Raw genomic sequence first — 19,564 nt, 5'->3', positions numbered from 1 at the left:
GTGGCGACTTGGAAACAATGATGAAAGTCATGATGTATTATTGATTGATTGATTTATTTACTAACACGTTTTATTATTTGTGTATAAGCATTTATACATGCAAATATTTACACATTTTCTTATTAATGCATTCATTTTTATGCAATTATTTATGCATTTACTTAGTTATGCATGTATTTATTTATGCATTTATTTATGGGTTTATCTGCCAGAAAACATTCAGTAGTCCAAATGTAACTGATGCACACTTTGTGCATACAAATATATGGTAAACGTTTTGTATTGAATTGTGTGTATCGCTATTTTATTTTATTTTTTTTCACCCAATACATTTCTGTCTCTTTTTTGTATTTTATTAGTTGTTATATTTGTTTTCATTCATTCATTCATTCATTTTTTTTTTAAACTTTTTTTGCATTTACTGTTTTCATGTGTCCAAGAAAGTTGCACTAGATTTGACATTTTCTAAAGCGAATCTCAGTGGGTTTGATGCTAAGTGGCTGTAAATGGTTTCTAGTCTAAAACTCTATAATTTTCTGGTTATTAGACTATTCAGTGTTAGTCAATGGTAGTCTTCTATCATTTCTGATTGCCTAACATTAACACCTTCACTCAACGTACCACATGATTTGAGGTGTCATTTGCTCAGTTCTGAGCAATATTATAGTGATTATCACCTTAGAAAGCACCACTAATTGTTAGTATGTGAAGAAATTAGCTGCATTTAATGAACAATCATCTTCAATTTAGCGTGCAAAATCAACGACCTTCTAGTGCCCTTAGAAATCATTTTAGAAGTCGCACATCCTCAAAACTTGTGAAGTGACCCCATGCAGAGAAAACATTGAAATGGCTGCCAAATCGCTCAGCTGAGGTCCTTTCAAAGTTTCCTCTTAATTTAATATTTTAACAGAGTCTCTAGAAATGAGAAGGTATAAAAAATGATCACCTGTACGCTTGCTTGGCACAGATTATTACAAGACAAGGTGAGAAAGGCAGTCTTTAGTGTTTAAATTATATTTTTAATGTTACAGTATTACTGGCTGAACCATAGAAAGGTCACCCTCAACATTCATATTAATTATTCATCCTAATTATAGCTGAATGGACTCGGGCCTAATTTCACCGTATCTCGCACTGATAGGTGAAATGGAGAAAAGTCATTGGAAATGGTCTAAATGGGTTTAAAAAGCGAGTAAATCCAGCGAAGAGAAGCAATAAAGGAGGAGAAGGTGACGCAAACTATTGAAATAAATCTGTTCGAGCGGCATTATTCTCGCATAATCAAATTTACGGAAATGAACATCATTTCAGCTTCGTGGATTATGTTTTCTGGCAGCATAAAGCTTATTGGACTTTTTGAAGGAGCAAATGTATGAAAAAGTAATTTAGCCCACGGTGATGTGGTAAGGTGAAGTATTATTATTTAATATTTCTAGTGAGATGATAAAGACAGTCTGGTTATTACTGTAGAGATAATTAATTCAACTACTAGATGTAGATCAGGAGTTTTCACTTTTCCACATATATTAAGATTTGCTCCTCTTGATGAGTAATTTAATTATGCCGTTATTAGCCTGTCATATTCCAATAGATTTTTTTTTTTTTTTTTTTAGAATACAAAAATCTGCTGGTTTTTAGTTTCAAAGGCATTTAATGCTTTTCATATAAAGTACTTCTGAAAATACATCTCAAATTAATTCTATAAATAATGGACTTTATAAAATAATGGATTTTTTTAACTTTTTTTTTTTTTTTTTAAGTAGCTTGATGGCTGTTCCTAAAATAAATAACAGCACATCTAATATTTTAAATATATTTAAGAATGTTCAAATTTATTATTAACATATATATATATATATATATATATATATATATATATATATATATATATATATATATATATATATATATATATACACACATTATTTAAAATATATAAATAGACAAATTAAGTGTAGAAACAATTTTCACTCAGAATTTCACTTATAATTACAAAACACCAAATCACACATTGAAACTATGACATAGAAAACTGAAATAGTATTTTCTTGTCAAACATACTCCAATAATCTAGATGTTTCTTCTCCTGCCTTCTGCGGTTTCAGTCGCCTGCTAATATGTTTCCTTGCACATTTGCATGTTTATTAAATAACTCAAGGTGTGATTAATGTGGGTAGTTTGTTTAAGACCAATCCAAAGTTCTCAGCTGTTGCTATGGCAATGCACAAGCCAATCACATGCTGGAATGACAGGAGAGGAGCAGGAAATCATGAAGCTGTATTTACAGTAAAAATCACTTCTGTTAGTGGCTCCATACCATCATCAGTAATTGATATGGATAATTGCACTATGATAAATGTAATGTTGACACATTTCACACCATCTGAATTGTCTCCCCGAGGTTCATATTACGAAGCAGCATGAGTTTGAGTTCACAACTCCGCATGAGATAAACACTCACAGCGAAGCCTTGAGAATTGCTGTAGTTCTGATGTTTCTCAGAAGAAGTCCTAAACTGGTAGGCGATATTCATATACGTGAAATTGTTAAGCAGTGACAGCAATGTCCTCCAGTGAGATGTGCTGTATCATTTATTCATTTTTATTTGTTATTGTTATTGCTTCATGATTACAGTGTTGTTGTTGTTGTTGTTGTTTTTATGTCATTTATTTGTTGCAAAAAGATAAAAATGCTGAAGAAATTGAAATGGGGACAATAAAATATGCAGTGCACACACTGACATTAAAAAGTGTTAGGACACTTAAGTCACACTTTAAGAATATGATAATGAAAAGTCAAAGCAAGAAAGATTCTGTAAGATTTGTAATGGTTTTAAAAATTGTGAAATATGATTGTAATTTAAAATACCTGTTTTCTATGTGAATATATTTTAAAATGCAGTTTATTCACATGATGCAAACCTGAATTTTCAGCATCATTACTCCAGTCTTCAGTGTCACATGATCCTTCAGAAATCATTCTGATATGCTGATTTGCTACTCAAGAAACATTTCTGATTATTATCAATGTTGAAACCAGTTGTGCTGCTTCATATTTTTGTGGAATCTGTCTTATAGGATTCTTTAATGCATAGAAAGTTTAAAAGAGTATGCATTTATTTGAAACAGAAATCTTATATGCCATTATAAATGTCTTTGTCACTTTTCATAAATTTAATGCATCCTTGCTGAATAAAAATATTATTATTAATCTTACTGACCCCAGACTTTTGAACAATAGTGCATTTCTGTTGCTTAGTCTCACACACACACACACACACACACACACACACATAATGCAATGGTATTCAGACATTTTAATTGTAATGTAATTGTGTAAATATTTAAAATATTGATGCTTTGTCACTTGCACATTGGTATTGTCAAATTATTTAGTAACAATATTAACTCAAGAATTCATTCTTAGTGTATTTTTGGCACATTTCAGCTCTAAAATGTATTTCTGGCCCATTTAATAATTGCTGGAGGTAGAGAACGTTAAATGGGGCAACACTGTAGAGACATCTACATCATGATATTTCAGAGCTGAAGTCTAACCATTGATTCTCATTGACTTCAGACAGCTTGAAAACAAACCTCTGTTGGACAGGCCGTTTTCAAGCCAAATATTGAAGAACAGATTTTCAGAGAAAGAATGCATGAGAGAGAATCATTTCAGCAAGGAAAAAAAACCCAACAAATGCGTAAATAAGCCTAAAAGTGGCACGCAGAAAACACCTGGCTAATCTCAAGAGCTCTGATGGACGTTTGCATTCATGTCGGCTGAAATCCTCGCCTCGTGTTTGTTTTGAGGACTTTCCCATTAAGAGCAACAAGCCCTTTGACAGTCAATCACTCTAATAGGTGACTGTTTCTGATGTGCAGATCGATAACCACAGCGTCGTCCTTCAGCAGCCGCAGTCCCGGCGACCTCCATCCGATTTTACTGCCCACAGACACTGAGAGATGAACAAAGACGTTTTATGAGGTTATTACAGCGAGTAGCGCCACAGGGTTAGTTGTGGTTTACAGTGGAGCGCGAATCGCAGGGCATCCCACTGATGAATTATACATAGACAGCTGGAGTGAGATGAATTTTCCTCTGCCGTGTGAAGCCACACGTTCTAATATAATGCATTCAGCTCTGTGTAGAATTCGATTGTAGGGTAATTGTTGATAGTAATTCCTTGGCATTTTGAAATCTACTACTACTTTTTCTATATAAGGGATATGGAAACATGCTGTAGTATTTACATGGAAAATCAAAGAATACCATGGTTTTACAGTGGATGCTATTCTATTCTATTCTAATCAGGCAATTATAAGTATTTTTAAACTAAATAAATAGGCACAAATTATAATACATATTTCATAAATTAATAATAATAATAATAATTGAATAATTTAAAATTAATTTATGCATCAACAACAATAGATAATAATATTTCTATCTATCTATCTGTCTATCTGTCTGTCTGTCTGTCTACATGGAACTTTATCTATTCTGTTCTATTCTGTTATATTGTATTTTGTTCTGTTCTGTTCTGTTCTATAAAACAATTTCTTCTGGTCCTTGAATCTGAGGTCTTTCCAACCATGAGATATTCACCCAATATCAGCATGGGATGTGTTTTAGAAAGTCATATAATTAAAAAAAAAAAAAAAAAAGAAAACGTTGAAACATTGAACATTGTTGATTGTTGGGGTGGGGGTGTTTTATTTATAATAGAATATAATGTCACTGATGTTCAAAAATCTGCACCATTGGCACAGTTTTTAATTTGAGAACTATGATAGTGGAAAAAATTATTTAATTTTCCAAATAGGAAGTTGTAAATGCCAACTTTCTAAGTTGAATGAAATGCAGCTCTACCTCCAATTAAACCGGTCACAAAACTCCACTGCTTTGCCCACTGTGGGTCACTGAATTATGTCGGAAAAGAGCCATTTCAGTCCATAAAGGCTATTTCTCAGCTGTTTAAGCAGCACAGAGTTGTGTGAACCGTCTGTGTGGGTCACAGCATTGACTGTGAGAAAAGGATGAAACCGTAGACGTAGGTAAGAGGCCTCGCTGAGCATAATTAATTGAGCCTCACACAGGCTAATTGAGAGTGGGGAAAATAATTTGAAAGGCCATTACCTTCATGTCACATGCAATCACATCAGCTCTCTGTTGTTTAAGCTTCGTGAACATTATAATCTGACGCTTGAAATGCGGCGATAACTAAAACATGGTGAAACGTATATCAGGAACAATTATTAGCATACAATATTCTGACTGGAAGTAATAAGAGAAGAATAATGCTTACTTTACCCCTGCTGAATGGTTAGACATCAGAAAACCTTGGTCTGCTTAACTAGTTAGATTCCTTGCTCAGTCTCCTTCACCAGGTAAGTTTAGCTGGTTATGCCAACAAAAACTAGTACTAACCAGCATAGAAGAGCCTGTAGCAACATTGACAATGCTTTCTAGCCTAAAGTCTTGCAAACAGAGTAAAATCACAGTACCATTGCTCAATGAGGGTATCTGGTGGTAATTTCAAGGTATTTTGATATATGCTATGGTACCCATTTATTATGATATCATAATATACAACCTATAAGAAAAAATAAATAAAAATAAATAAATTGCAAATGGGATCTCCACCATGCGTCGGTTTCATCCTGACAGTAATGAAATTAAAGTGAAGACTTTTAATAAAGAAAAAGAAAAGTGTTATGGTATTATCAGGGTAGAAAGAAAGAAAGAAAATAAATAAATAAAATTATTAAAAATAATTATTAAAAATGAAAAGTTATATTATTATTATTGTTGTTGTTGTTGTTATTAAATATGTACACATTATTATTATTATTATTGTTAATGCTTTCATATTTTTTACTGTGCATATTTATATATAAATATACATGTAAATATTTAAGAAATATATGTAATACATATTTATATTTATGTATAATATAAATAATAAATAAACCACACACACATATGCTGTATTATGTAAACACAACATTTTATTTTGGATGTGATTAATCACAATTAAAAGATTTGACAGCAATATTATTGTTGTTGTTGTTTTTATCTATTTATTTTGTTTAAAATGACCTATAATTGTATAAATATTATATAATAGATGAGCAATATCACGTGGGTAGCCATGTGATGTCACTCTATATCAGCATGACTGTGATTGAGCCATAGACACGAGGCGGCACTGAATAGCTCTTTAAGTCATTTCTGTCTGATTGTTAGAGGGGGAGATTATGAGACAGGTGTGTAAAACACAGTAAATTATCCTCTCTGTTGATAATCGTTCACCTGCTAAACAAATGCTAGCGTGGCATTGCTCTGCAGTTTAGCAGCTAGGAGAAATCTTTGTTATATCTGCTAGGATAACAGTATAGCGTTGCCATTGTAATGTCATCTTTTGAGGATCAGTTAATGCTTTTATGGTCAGAAGTCAGAGAGATCCAGCAGGAATGTCCTACATGTGTCTTTGAATGCTTCTCTCTGTAATAAAGCTGTGGCATGGCTTGGTACCTCGACCTTAATCATCTGGAGATGTTTGAGGTGGCCTCAGGGCTGCTAATGCTGCAGCCAACACGTCGTTGAGTGAATTAGATCTTCGAGGCTGTGGAGAGGCCTCATAAAAGTTTTAGCATGGCCGTTGTGTGCTTTGACTTGGTGCCTGTGAGTTTTTGTTTCAGCTGAGAGCATTTTCATAATTCAGTCATTCGTTTCGTCTGCATTTTTCATGCAAGGGAAGTGTTCATGGCCAAGAGAAAAGAGACCGGCAATGATTATAATACACACAACATAAAGTAAATCTGAATGTAGAAGCTGATGCATAATTCAGCCTGCTACCGTCATTCATTATTTTCCCCTCAAAGATGTAGGTCATTTGAGTAAAATGCATTAAAATATTCACTACTTTTCATTCCTGTTCAGGGAGTGGCTGAATAAATAAAAACCTGCTGAATGATGGTACATATATTAATTATAATGGCAGGATATGTTACTGTGCATCATTTATTTCAGCACAAATCTTGGACCTAGACTAGGGCTACTATGGTTAAGTAAAACTTAATTAAATAATTTAAACCAGAAAAAAGAAAAGAAAAGGAAAAAATGTATAAATAAAAATACGTCAAATAAAATAAACCTTAACTTAAGTAAAATAAAAAAATAAATAAAAAAAACACTGTGTATAAATGTACAGTGGGTACGAAAAGTATTCAAACCCCCTTAAATTTTTCACTCTTTGTTATATTGCAGCCATTTGCTAAAATCATTTAAGTTAATTTTTTTCTCCTCATTAATGTACACACAGCACCCCATATTGACAGAAAAACACAGAATTGTTGACATTTTTGCAGATTTATTAAAAAAGAAAAACTGAAATATCACATGGTCCTAAGTATTCAGACCCTTTGCTGTGACACTCATATATTTAACTCAGGTGCTGTCCATTTCTTCTGATCATCCTTGCGATGGTTCTACACCTTCATTTGAGTCCAGCGGTGTTTGATTATACTGATTGGACTTGATTAGGAAAGCCACACACCTGTCTATATAAGACCTTACAGCTCACAGTGCATGTCAGAGCAAATGAGAATCATGAGGTCAAAGGAACTGCCTGAAGAGCTCAGAGACAGAATTGTGGCAAGGCACAGATCTGGCCAAGGTTACAAAAAAATTTCTGCTGCACTTATGGTTCCTAAGAGCACAGTGGCCTCCATAATCCTTAAATGGAAGACGTTTGGGACGACCAGAACCCTTCCTAGAGCTGGCCGTCCGGCCAAACTGAGCTATCGGGGGAGAAGAGCCTTGGTGAGAGAGGTAAAGAAGAACCCAAAGATCACTGTGGCTGAGCTCCAGAGATGCAGTCGGGAGATGGGAGAAAGTTGTAGAAAATCAACCATCACTGCAGCCCTCCACCAGTCGGGGCTTTATGGCAGAGTGGCCCGACGGAAGCCTCTCCTCAGTGCAAGACACATGAAAGCCCGCATGGATTTGCTAAAAAACACCTGAATAAGATTCTCTGGTCTGATGAGACCAAGATAGAACTTTGGCCTTAATTCTAAGCGGTATGTGTGGAGAAAACCAGGCACTGCTCATCACCTGTCAATACAGTCCCAACAGTGAAGCATGGTGGTGGCAGCATCATGCTGTGGGGTGTTTTTCAGCTGCAGGGACAGGACGACTGGTTGCAATCGAGGGAAAGATGAATGCGGCCAAGTACAGGGATATCCTGGACGAAAACCTTCTCCAGAGTGCTCAGGACCTCAGACTGGGCGAAGGTTTACCTTCCAACAAGACAATGACCCTAAGCACACAGCTAAAATAACGAAGGTGGCTTCACAACAACTCCGTGACTGTTCTTGAATGGCCCAGCCAGAGCCCTGACTTAAACCCAATTGAGCATCTCTGGAGAGACCTAAAATGGCTGTCCACCAACGTTTACCATCAACCTGACAGAACTGGAGAGGATCTGCAAGGAGGAATGGCAGAGGATCCCCAAATCCAGGTGTGAAAAACTTGTTGCATCTTTCCCAAAAGACTCATGGCTGTATTAGATCAAAGGGTGCTTCTACTAAATACTGAGCAGAGTTTTTCTGTCAATATGGGGTGCTGTGTGTACATTGAGGGAAAAAAAATGAACTTAAATGATTTTAGCAAATGGCTGCAATATAGCAAAGAGTGAAAAATTTAAGGGGGTCTGAATACTTTCCGTACCCACTGTATATATAATTGTTTTTTTAATATATTTGTTATATTTTTATAACATTTATATTTTATTTTTTAACTATTACAAAAATAAAAACACCCAACACAACTTCTAAAATTTTCACTAAAAATAACATTTAAAAAAATGTTACTTAAAATAAAATAAACTTTAACTGAAATAAAATCGTATTTCAACTGAAATGTTTCCCTTGATGTAATAACATAACTATAACTAAAACTAAAACTGAAGAAGAAATTAAAAACTATACTACAAAAATGACAATATGTATTTTCAATTGTATAAAAATATACAATGATGTTTCAATGATGTATTTTATTTCAACTTTTGTTGAATTTGTATGGTTTTAATTTCATATACTTTAAACTCTATGCAACTGCAAATGAAATGAAATAAAAATCCGAAGGAAAAAAAAAATGATTGAAAATATTAATAATATCTACATTTACATTTACGCATTTAGCAGACACTTTTATCCAAAGCGACTTACATTGCATTCAAGTTACAGTTTTTACATTTTATCAGCTCTTGCTTTCCCTGGGAATCGAATCCATGATCTTGGCGTTGCTAGCGCCATGCTCTACTATTTGAGCTACAGGAAAACAATATCTCATAATAACACTGAACTGGACTGAGGAAGACATACATTTTTGCTAATTTATTAGATTTTGACAACGTTTTAATTGCAAAAGGTTGTGTTATACAGCGTATGTGTCTGCCGCAGTCATTCTGGTACAGTACATTACGAATGTGGTGACCGAGTGTCTCTTAGAACAATTACTTTTAACTGTGACTCCATCTCGATCTGGATTCGTCCTTGACTCCTTTTATAAGAATAAAGGAGCGTCTGTGGCACACAGAAGTGCTCGGGGCCTATTATTACTTAAATAAATGAAGGGGTAATCATGGGTCAGTCGACTGCAGTGAAACTAGACTGAGAAACTGGGGACTCGCGGTTGTAATGAGAACAGGACGTATGCTTACAATACGTGATTTCTTTGGCATTGCATGCATCGAGTTTGTCTGTGTTCTCAATAGCATGCACGCAACTCTTGCTGTTTATGCAGTCTGTGCACAGTTGCATTAATTACTGTAATGACTGTATCACACATTGCAATGCACCGACTTTTTACTCATTATTTACTGATTATTTGATTGGACTGCCAAATGTTAAGACAGTTTTGCGCATGAATGGATTAAAAATGTAAATTTTCCACCTTTTATTTCTGAGATGGTTTATTAAATCTGAAACTATGTCAAAAGCAAGAATCGCCACGTCAAATGTATTTTGTTTTTGATTCAGCATCTATTTTACTTTGTTCCTCTTGTAGGTCTTTTCCCTGGAAAGACCCATTTATTCTAGTGAATCAGTTCATGCAAATAGTTCATTTAAATAAACAAAATCAAAATAATGATTTATATTTTTTGTGTTTGTTTTACAGGTAACACTTTACAATAAGGTTCATTAGTTAACAACATTAGTAAACATGAACTAAGAATGAACAATACTTCTACAGCATTTATTAATCTTAGTTAATGTTAATTTCAGCATTTACTAATGCATTATTAAAATCACAAGTTGCATTTGTTAACATTAGTTAATGCACTGTGAACTAACATGAATAAACAATGAACAACTATATTTTCATTAACTAACATTAACAAAGATTAATAAATAGTGTAATAAATGCATTGTTCATGTTAGTTAATACATTAACTAATGTTAACAAATGACACCTTATTGTAAAGTGTTACCGTTTTACATTTTACAGTATATTCATATGAAAACACTTATTTAAAATTGTAATAATATGTCACAATTTTACTGATTTTATGCAGCCTTGGTGAGTAGAGTTTTTCTAAAAAAAAAAAAAAAAAAATAGTTTTTGTATTTATAAATTGTGCATTGCTTCTTTAATCCGCTTCAGTGTAGTTAGCAACTTTTGGTTAAAAGAGTAGCTTTACTATAGCTTAACCAAATAGTGAGACTATTTACAGTTTTTCCAACATTCCCAGTATTTCACTGGATTCAAATCTGTGCTTTTAGAGAGAAAAATAAAATGAAAACAGTACATGGTGTTGTGTGTGCATGTGTGTGTGTGCGCGACCCTTCACATCTGTTTAATATCTCTCTCATTGCTTATCTCTAATGAGCTCTTAAAAAGCCATTTGAAGACGAATACGTCCGCTCTAATGTGTGACTGATAAGATACAAGAGATAGGTTTTCATAAAGAGACACCAGCAGAGGCCGAGCAATTAGTCCAAATGGAAAGTTTCCAGAAAGCAGCAGATGCAGGCTGATACGAGCCGGTCCTCAGATGCCCTCTTTTCTTCACATTTGGAAAATACAAACAGCCAGTAGTTTCTGTCTTTATCTGCGAGAAAGCCATCTGTCCAAACCTCTCGTGTCACCGTGTTCATTACGATTTAACAGCACTGATTAAACAAGTGTTTGGATGCACTCGAGGACGTGCACAATAGTGGAACAGTGTAATTAGTGCTTGCGTTTGTGCTGCAGACATGAATGATTGTGCAAATCATGCGGCTTGTTGAGGAGAGCTGTGCTGCTGCTTTAAGTGATCAGACGTGCAATTTTCACCTGCGGGATGATTAAGATGAAAAGATCTATTTCAAATAAATGCTGTTCTACTCATCAGAGAATCCTTAAAAATAAGTTTCCACAATTTTCGTCAGCACACCTGTTTTCAGCACTGATAATAATCAGAAATGTTTCTTGAGCAGCAAATCAGCATATTAGAATGATTTCTGAAGGATCATGTGACTCTGAAGACTGGAGTAATGATGCTGAAAATTCAGCTTTGATCACAGGAATAAATTACATTTTAACATATATTCACATAGAAAACAGATATTTTAAATTGTAAGAAAATTTCACAAATGTACTGTTTTTGCAGTATTTTTAATCAAATAAATACAGCCGTATTGAGCATAATATAAATATTTAAAAAAAATTATGAAATAAATAGAAATGATAAAAAGTCAGCTCTTTTAAACTGCAATATTTAGTAAGCAAATATTTGTACCTTTTTGATCATTATACATTCATATATAATATCCATATATTTAATATTACAACCATGAACCTGAAGTAAATCTGAATATAAATCATAAATGATTTTTTTTGATCGTTTTATTTGTTTTTCCTAACTGGTATAATGAGATTAAATGAAATCAGAGTTCATGTAGCTCAACTGTGCAGGATTATACTCGCAACAACAAGGGCGTGGGTTCAGTTCATAGACCAAAAATACATCTGCCAAATGCCTAAACGGAGACGAAAATGAGACTTTTAATGACTCAGAAAGGCAAGGATGACATTTAACAGCGGACGAGGGACTGCAGAACAGAACACTCCTTAAATACACAATACAAGACGAGGGGATGAAGAGACACACCTGGAAATCAATGAACTAATAATGACACTAAACGAGGACAGGAACAGGAAGACCAAATAAGGGCAGTAGGAAACACGAGGGAGGAAAAACAAAAGACACAGGGACACAAGTCTGACAGTACTCTTCCCGTGACATCTATTGACTCATTTTCAGGACAAACATCGCGAGCGCTTGTGAAGGAGAAGGTGTGTGGGGTTGAGGTTTGAGTGCTGTTTGTGCTGCACTGTGGGGTCTGAAGGGAGAGAGATGTGTATTTGCATGATTTACTCCATTGTAATTATCTGAAGGGTAAAGCGGCTTTTCCGGCGCTGAGTAATGAATATGTTGTTTTACATCATCAACAGCCTCCATCAGCGTGATTAGAAGGTAATTACTATTATTTTGTCGGTTGTTTTTCAAAGGGGGCAATATATGCAGCGTCTAGATCAATCTACTTTAATGAAACCTTTGATTATATAGCCAGATGACCCAAGGATACAATTAATTAGCCTTTGCAAATGGCAAAATGTTCCATTTGAAACTAAAAAGAAATGCTTTAAAGGCTTGGAGAGCTACCTAAGAAACCCGTACCTGCATCTATTGCTTGCATTTCTCACTTAAAGAGACAGTTCGCTTGAAATGAATATCTATTGATTTATTTTGTCACCAATTTGTGATTTTAAGTACTTTCTTATAATGTATTTAAATTATTTTGCCACTATTTTAAGCAAACATTTTGTCGGTATTTATTCATTTATTTTGTCACTATTTGGATGATTTTTAGTTCACTTATAAATATTTTGTCTGTACTTTACAAATTTATTTTGGTGATTTCAATTCACTTAAAACTGAATTGTGTGTGTGTGTGTGTGATCACTATTTCAGTTCACTTAAAAATAACATTTTGTCTGTATTTATTTTATTGGTAACACTTTACAATAAGGTTCATTAGTTAACATTAATTAACAACATTAGTAAACATGAACTAAGAATGAACAATACTTCTACAGCATTTATTAATCTTAGTTAATGTCAATTTCAGCATTTACTAATGCATTGTTAAAATCACAAGTTGTGTTTGTTAACATTAGTTAATGCACTGTGAACTAACATGAATAAACAATGAACAACTGTATTTTCATTAACTAACATTAACAAAGATTAATAAATAGTGTAATAAATGCATTGTTCATTGTTTGTTCATGTTAGTTAATAGATTAACTGATGTTAACAAATGACACCTTATTGTAAAGTGTTACCATTTTATTTTGTCACAATGCAAATGAACATCCGTCTGTTCATCCGTCCGTGTAATATTTTATATATATACAGTATATATACACACTGTATATCACATCACTTAAAACAATGACTAAATAAATATATATTGTCACTCTTTGATGATTTTAGAAGACAGCAAGTCATACAGGGATTGGTAAATGACATAATTTTCAGTTTTCTTTGGACTATTCCTTTAATGTTGTGAGAAGTATTTCACGGAAAATGAAAGCTGACAAGTCACATTAAAATCATTCTCTAAATCCGAATGTCCTTCGTTTGAGGACAAACAATCAGCAAGAGTCTGTTAAAAATAATCAGCACACTTGAACTGCAGTATGTAGTCTTGAAAGACAAGCCGGTCTGTATCCATCTGAGCAAACGCTGCCGGCGGTGTCTTCCATAAATCTTTGCCTGCGGCTGGTAAAGTTAAAGCAAGACGTTAATTTGAGTACCATATGGTCGACTGGCAGTATTTCAGAAGCTGCTGTCTGCATCACATAATTTGATATCCTCTCCATTTGAGAACAAGGTGAGAAAATGGTATTGGGAGAGTCCCACTGGCATAACAAGCATTTCTGAAGCTTGCTTTTTTGTTTGGTAATGTAATACATGGACTGAGAAAAACTTTTTTTTACGCTTAAGATGTGGTAAATCCTAAAATAAAATAAAACTAAATAAAATAATTATTAAAATGATTACTAAATATTATTTTATATATATAAAATATGACCCTGGAGCACAAAAGTAATCATAAGTAGCACAGGTATATTTGTAGCAATAGCCAACAAAACATTGTATGGGTCAAAATGATCTTTTATTTATTTTTTATTTATTTATTTTTTTTTTATGCCAAAAATCATTAGGATATCATGTTCCATGAAGATATTTTGTAAATTTCCAACAGTAAATATATCAAAACTTATTTTTTGGACTAGTAATATGCATTTTTAAGAACTTAATTTGGACAACTTTATTACAACTTTAACTTTATATTTGGACAAATATATATCAATATTTGTATTTATTTATTTATTTTTGCACCCTTGATTCCAGATTTTCAAATAGTTGTATCTTGGGCAAATATTGTCCTATCCTAACAAACCATATATCAAAGCTTATTTATTCAGCTTTCAGATGATGTATAATTGTATTTGTGTTTTTCTCTATTCCAGAATTCTTTCTGGAGTTGCTGGACAACTCAGAAAAGTCTCTGAACGACATGTTTGTGCGCACATACGGCAAACTGTACACGCACAACTCGGAGATGTTCGAGGATCTGTTCTCCGAGCTCAAGCGATACTACACCGGCGGAAACGTCAACCTGGAGGAAGTGCTGAACGACTTCTGGTCCAGACTCCTGGAGCGCATGTTTCAGCTGCTCAACTCTCAGTATACCTTCACAGACGACTATCTGGAGTGCATCAGCAAATACACCGACCAGTTAAAGCCCTTCGGAGACGTGCCGCGCAAGCTCAAGGCTCAGGTCACCAAGGCCTTCATCGCGGCTCGCTCGTTCGTTCAAGGACTCATGGTGGGTCGGGAAGTGGCCAACAGAGTGGCAAAGGTAAGGCATCTATTTTTACACGAGTCTTCCTGCTCGTGCTCAACTTTCACTGGACGTCTAGACAGGTCAGTGGCCTTCAGTGTATGTCGATGAAATAGACCCCATACTGCGCACGAGATCTGGAGAAAACATCAGTGAAGCAGAGAGATATGCTTTCCTGTGTTTTTTTTTTTTTTTCTAGTTCAGTGTATTATATTAGAATATGTAGAGTATAATATGTATTGTATTATTACATTATATTAATTAAAAATGAACTTTAAAAAATAATAATTTAGAATGTAATAATTTTCAAACTATATATTTGATATGCAAATTTGACACATACAATAATAATAATAATTATTAATATGAGTATAAATTATATTAATAGTAGTAATAATAGTATAATATATTATGGTATGTTAACTTCATCACTTGTAATATATTATAATGTTATTTTTGGTCAGCAAACATGTAAATATGTTTGATATTTAGGGATTTTACATTTAATATATAGATTTAAACTTAAATATTATTTTATGTATTTTTGTCAAGTAAAACTTTACATAAACATGTACAGTATATACTTTGTAGAAGCAATTTATTATTATTATTGTTATTTTTCAAACTATATTTGATATTTACATTTGCCACATACAATGATAATAATTATTAATTTAATTAATAATAGTAATATAATATGTTAACTTCACTTGTAATATATCATAATATGTTAATATATTTGGGGATTTACATATATATATATATATATATATATATATATATATATATATATATATTTTTTTTTTTTTTTTTGGTCAAACAAGAATGTAAACATGTAAATAACTAATATATATATATATATATATATATATATATATATATATAAAATAAATAATAATAATAATTATTATTTATTGGTATTTTATTTAGTTAGTTAGTTATTGTAAACTTGTATTAGTCTTTTAGACTTTGCATAAACACCATGCATATTTTGTAAAGCCGTTATTTTGTATGTATTTTTCTGAAGGCCAGTAGGTTGCATGTTTACACTGTTAATGCGTCTTAACAGCACAGAAGCGCTTTGATGTGACAGTGGTGCGCTGGACAGGTTATGACATGTGTGATGAGAGATGCCCTGCGGAGCCACGGACGCTTTTCTGAAGGGAAGATAAAAGCGATCGGCTGGCAGCCGCAGCGGGCATCTCTGCCATCGCTCAGATCCGCCTTTGATAGCTCGTCTCAATCATATTTTCCGCTGGATGTTTATGCTTTTTAATGGCTTACTGGATGATTAGAAGAATTATTGACAGATTTGCTGCTGAAGGAGTCCAGAGAATGTAGTGAGGCAGCCAGGCCTGGCCTGTTTTACGTGCTTTTGCTGAGGTAATATGTAGATAAGCTGCTTTTGTATTTGTGTTCATCTGTGATGGCAGAGGTAGTGAGGAATGACTGTTGTTTTTGTGTGTTTATAAGGACCTCTGTGACGTTCAGCATGTCAGAGAGATGAGCACATCTGTCGCCAGTCACAGTTCACCTTAAGCTAGGGTTAAATGCTGAGCAATATATAGCAAATTATATATAATTGTGATTGCGATTGTGACTGTGTGTGTGTGTACCTGGTTAGGACCTTGTGAGGACATTTGGTTTCCATAATGAAGGAAATACCAGGGGGTCATTTTTTAGTTTTGAAAATGTAAATGCAGGACTTTTGTGTGAGGGGTGGGGTTATGGTGAAGGGGTTAGAAAATACAATTTGTACGGTATGAATACTATTATGAAAAAAATGGAAACTCAACTCAACACAAAAACAGAATATGTAAAAAATAAATAAATAATTAAATAACTAAATAAATGAGTACATATTGAGTACATACGATTCTCTCTCTCTCTCTCTCTCTGTTTTTTTTTATACTGACAGAATTATTATTATAATTATTTTTAGACGCATTATAAATGTGTAATATACACCCTGTCTCAAATACTCTTTTCAATTTTATTATATTTAAGTATATCATTATGTATATAAAATTAATACATTAATAAATATTAATAACATGGTATATATTCATATTTATATAAAATTATTATTAAATTTAGATTTTGTTTTCTACTGGCAACAAACACAGATTTTTATACATGTCATAAATATGTGATAGTATATCTCCAACAGGTTTATCTCTCTAGATTAACCAGTCTTTTTTTTTTTTTCCATGTACTTTTAATTAACATGGTTCACATTTACGCTTACATTTATGCATTTAGCAGATGATTTTATCCAAAGTGATTTGCATTAAAATAAAATAAACAATATCTGTTTTTTGTTTGTATGCATCAGACGGTTGTCTGTGAATGGCTCTGAATGGCCAAAGACGTGCCTGATTTTCAGCAGTTACTTTAAAACTGCTTTAACAACTACACATGGGCAGAAAATACATAAATATGGTCCACATAAATGTTTGAATTATGTTTTTGTCACTTTGACAGAGTTCTCATGTATGATTGAGCAGGATTATTCTTAGCCAATCAGGCCGTATTGTTTATAATGGCACGTCTGTCCAATCCACAGCAGTAGGAAGAGCCGCAAACATATTTCTTGGGTAATAAAATATAATTGTCATTAGGAGAAGTGTTCTTGAGAAATGCTAACTGAGACCGCAGATTCTTGAAACAAAGAGTCTATAATTACTCTGTTGGACTCTGAAAATGTCTGCTATTAACAAAATGCATTTTAGCAGAAGTTAATTTGCTCCAAAATTGCACTAATCCTCAAATTTACCTTTAAATGTTTTAGCAGTGTATGCAAAACTAATGATATAAGACGTTTTCCTTTTTAGTAAACAAAAAATAAATAAATAGAAAAAAAAACTAAACTAAGATTAGCTAAACTAACTTGTAATTTGTAACATTTTACTCAAAGTATGCATTTAATTGCTTTTGTCATATACTGTTGTCTTGAAAGTAGGTTCACTAAAGGACATTGCCAACCAAATGAAACTCATTTTAAACTAATACAGCCACCTTTCATCAACTCTAATTATCTTTGTATACATAATTCATATTGCATGTACAGTTTCGATGCTAATATCAAAGCAGGAGCCTCTCAGAGTGAAGAAAAGCAACAAGAAAGAAAGACAAATCACCTTGACCCCTTTACATAAACATGCCACGAATTTCTGCATTCCTATAAAACGATCGGTTCTGAAAAACGGTATTGTTGCATCCCTTAGATAGATAGGCATGTGTGTACACTCTCTCTCTCACACACACACCGATAGATAGATGATAGATAGATAGACAGACAGACTGTATAGGTGCATCTCAATAAATTAGAATGTCGTGGAAAAGTTCATTTATTTCAGTAATTCAACTCAAATTGTGAAACTCGTGTTAAATTCAATGCACACAGACTGAAGTAGTTTAAGTCTTTGATTATTTTAATTGTGATGATTTTGGCTCACATTTAACAAAAACCCACCAATTCACTATCTCAACAAATTAGAATACTTCATAAAACCAATAAAAAAAACTATATTTTTAGTGAATTGTTGGTCTTCTGGAAAGTATGTTCATTTACTGTATATGTACTCAATACTTGGTAGGGGCTCCTTTTGCTTTAATTACTGCCTCAATTCTGCGTGGCATGGAGGTGATCAGTTTGTGGCACTGCTGAGGTGGTATGGAAGCCCAGGTTTCTTTGACAGTGGCCTTCAGCTCATCTGCATTTTTTTGGTCTCTTGTTTCTCATTTTCCTCTTGACAATACCCCATAGATTCTCTATGGGGTTCAGGTCTGGTGAGTTTGCTGGCCAGTCAAGCACACCAACACCATGATCATTTAACCAACTTTTGGTGCTTTTGGCAGTGTGGGCAGGTGCCAAATCCTGCTGGAAAATGAAATCAGCATCTTTAAAAAGCTGGTCAGCAGAAGGAAGCATGAAGTGCTCCAAAATTTCTTGGTAAACAGGTGCAGTGACTTTGGTTTTCAAAAACACAATGGACCAACACCAGCAGATGACATTGCACCCCAAATCATCACAGACTGTGGAAACTTAACACTGGACTTCAAGCAACTTGGGCTATGAGCTTCTCCACTCTTCCTCCAGACTCTAGGACCTTTGTTTCCGAAATACAAAACTTGCTCTCATCTGAAGAAAGGACTTTGGACCACTGGGCAACAGTCCAGTTCTTCTTCTCCTTAGCCCAGGTAAGACGCCTCTGACGTTGTCTGTGGTTCAGGAGTGGCTTAACAAGAGGAATACGACAACTGTAGCCAAATTCCTTGACACGTCTGTGTGTGGTGGCTCTTGACGCCTTGACCCCAGCCTCAGTCCATTCCTTGTGAAGTTCACCCAAATTCTTAAATCGATTTTGCTTGACAATCCTGGTTCTCTCGGTTGGTTGTGCATCTTTTTCTTCCACACTTTTTCCTTCCACTCAACTTTCTGTTAACATGCTTGGATACAGCACTCTGTGAACAGCCAGCTTCTTTGGCAATGAATGTTTGTGGCTTACCCTCCTTGTGAAGGGTGTCAATGATTGTCTTCTGGACAACTGTCAGATCAGCAGTCTTCCCCATGATTGTGTAGCCTAGTGAAC

At 34.0% G+C, this 19,564-nt stretch overlaps 1 protein-coding gene across 1 annotated transcript in view; it reads left to right on the top strand.

Annotated features, from left to right (window-relative positions):
• gpc6a (glypican 6a) overlaps nucleotides 1-19,564 on the top strand; it is a 228,894-nt gene that overhangs the window by 102,705 nt on the left and 106,625 nt on the right. The window contains exon 3 of the mRNA XM_058789995.1: nucleotides 14,596-14,987. Within this exon, the coding sequence (XP_058645978.1) occupies nucleotides 14,596-14,987 (392 nt within the window). The remainder of the gene's footprint in view (nucleotides 1-14,595; nucleotides 14,988-19,564) is intronic.

The sequence above is a fragment of the Onychostoma macrolepis genome, chromosome 01 (genome assembly GCF_012432095.1).
Source record: "Onychostoma macrolepis isolate SWU-2019 chromosome 01, ASM1243209v1, whole genome shotgun sequence".
NCBI lineage: Eukaryota > Metazoa > Chordata > Actinopteri > Cypriniformes > Cyprinidae > Onychostoma > Onychostoma macrolepis.
This window is presented reverse-complemented; position numbering and strand designations above follow the sequence as displayed.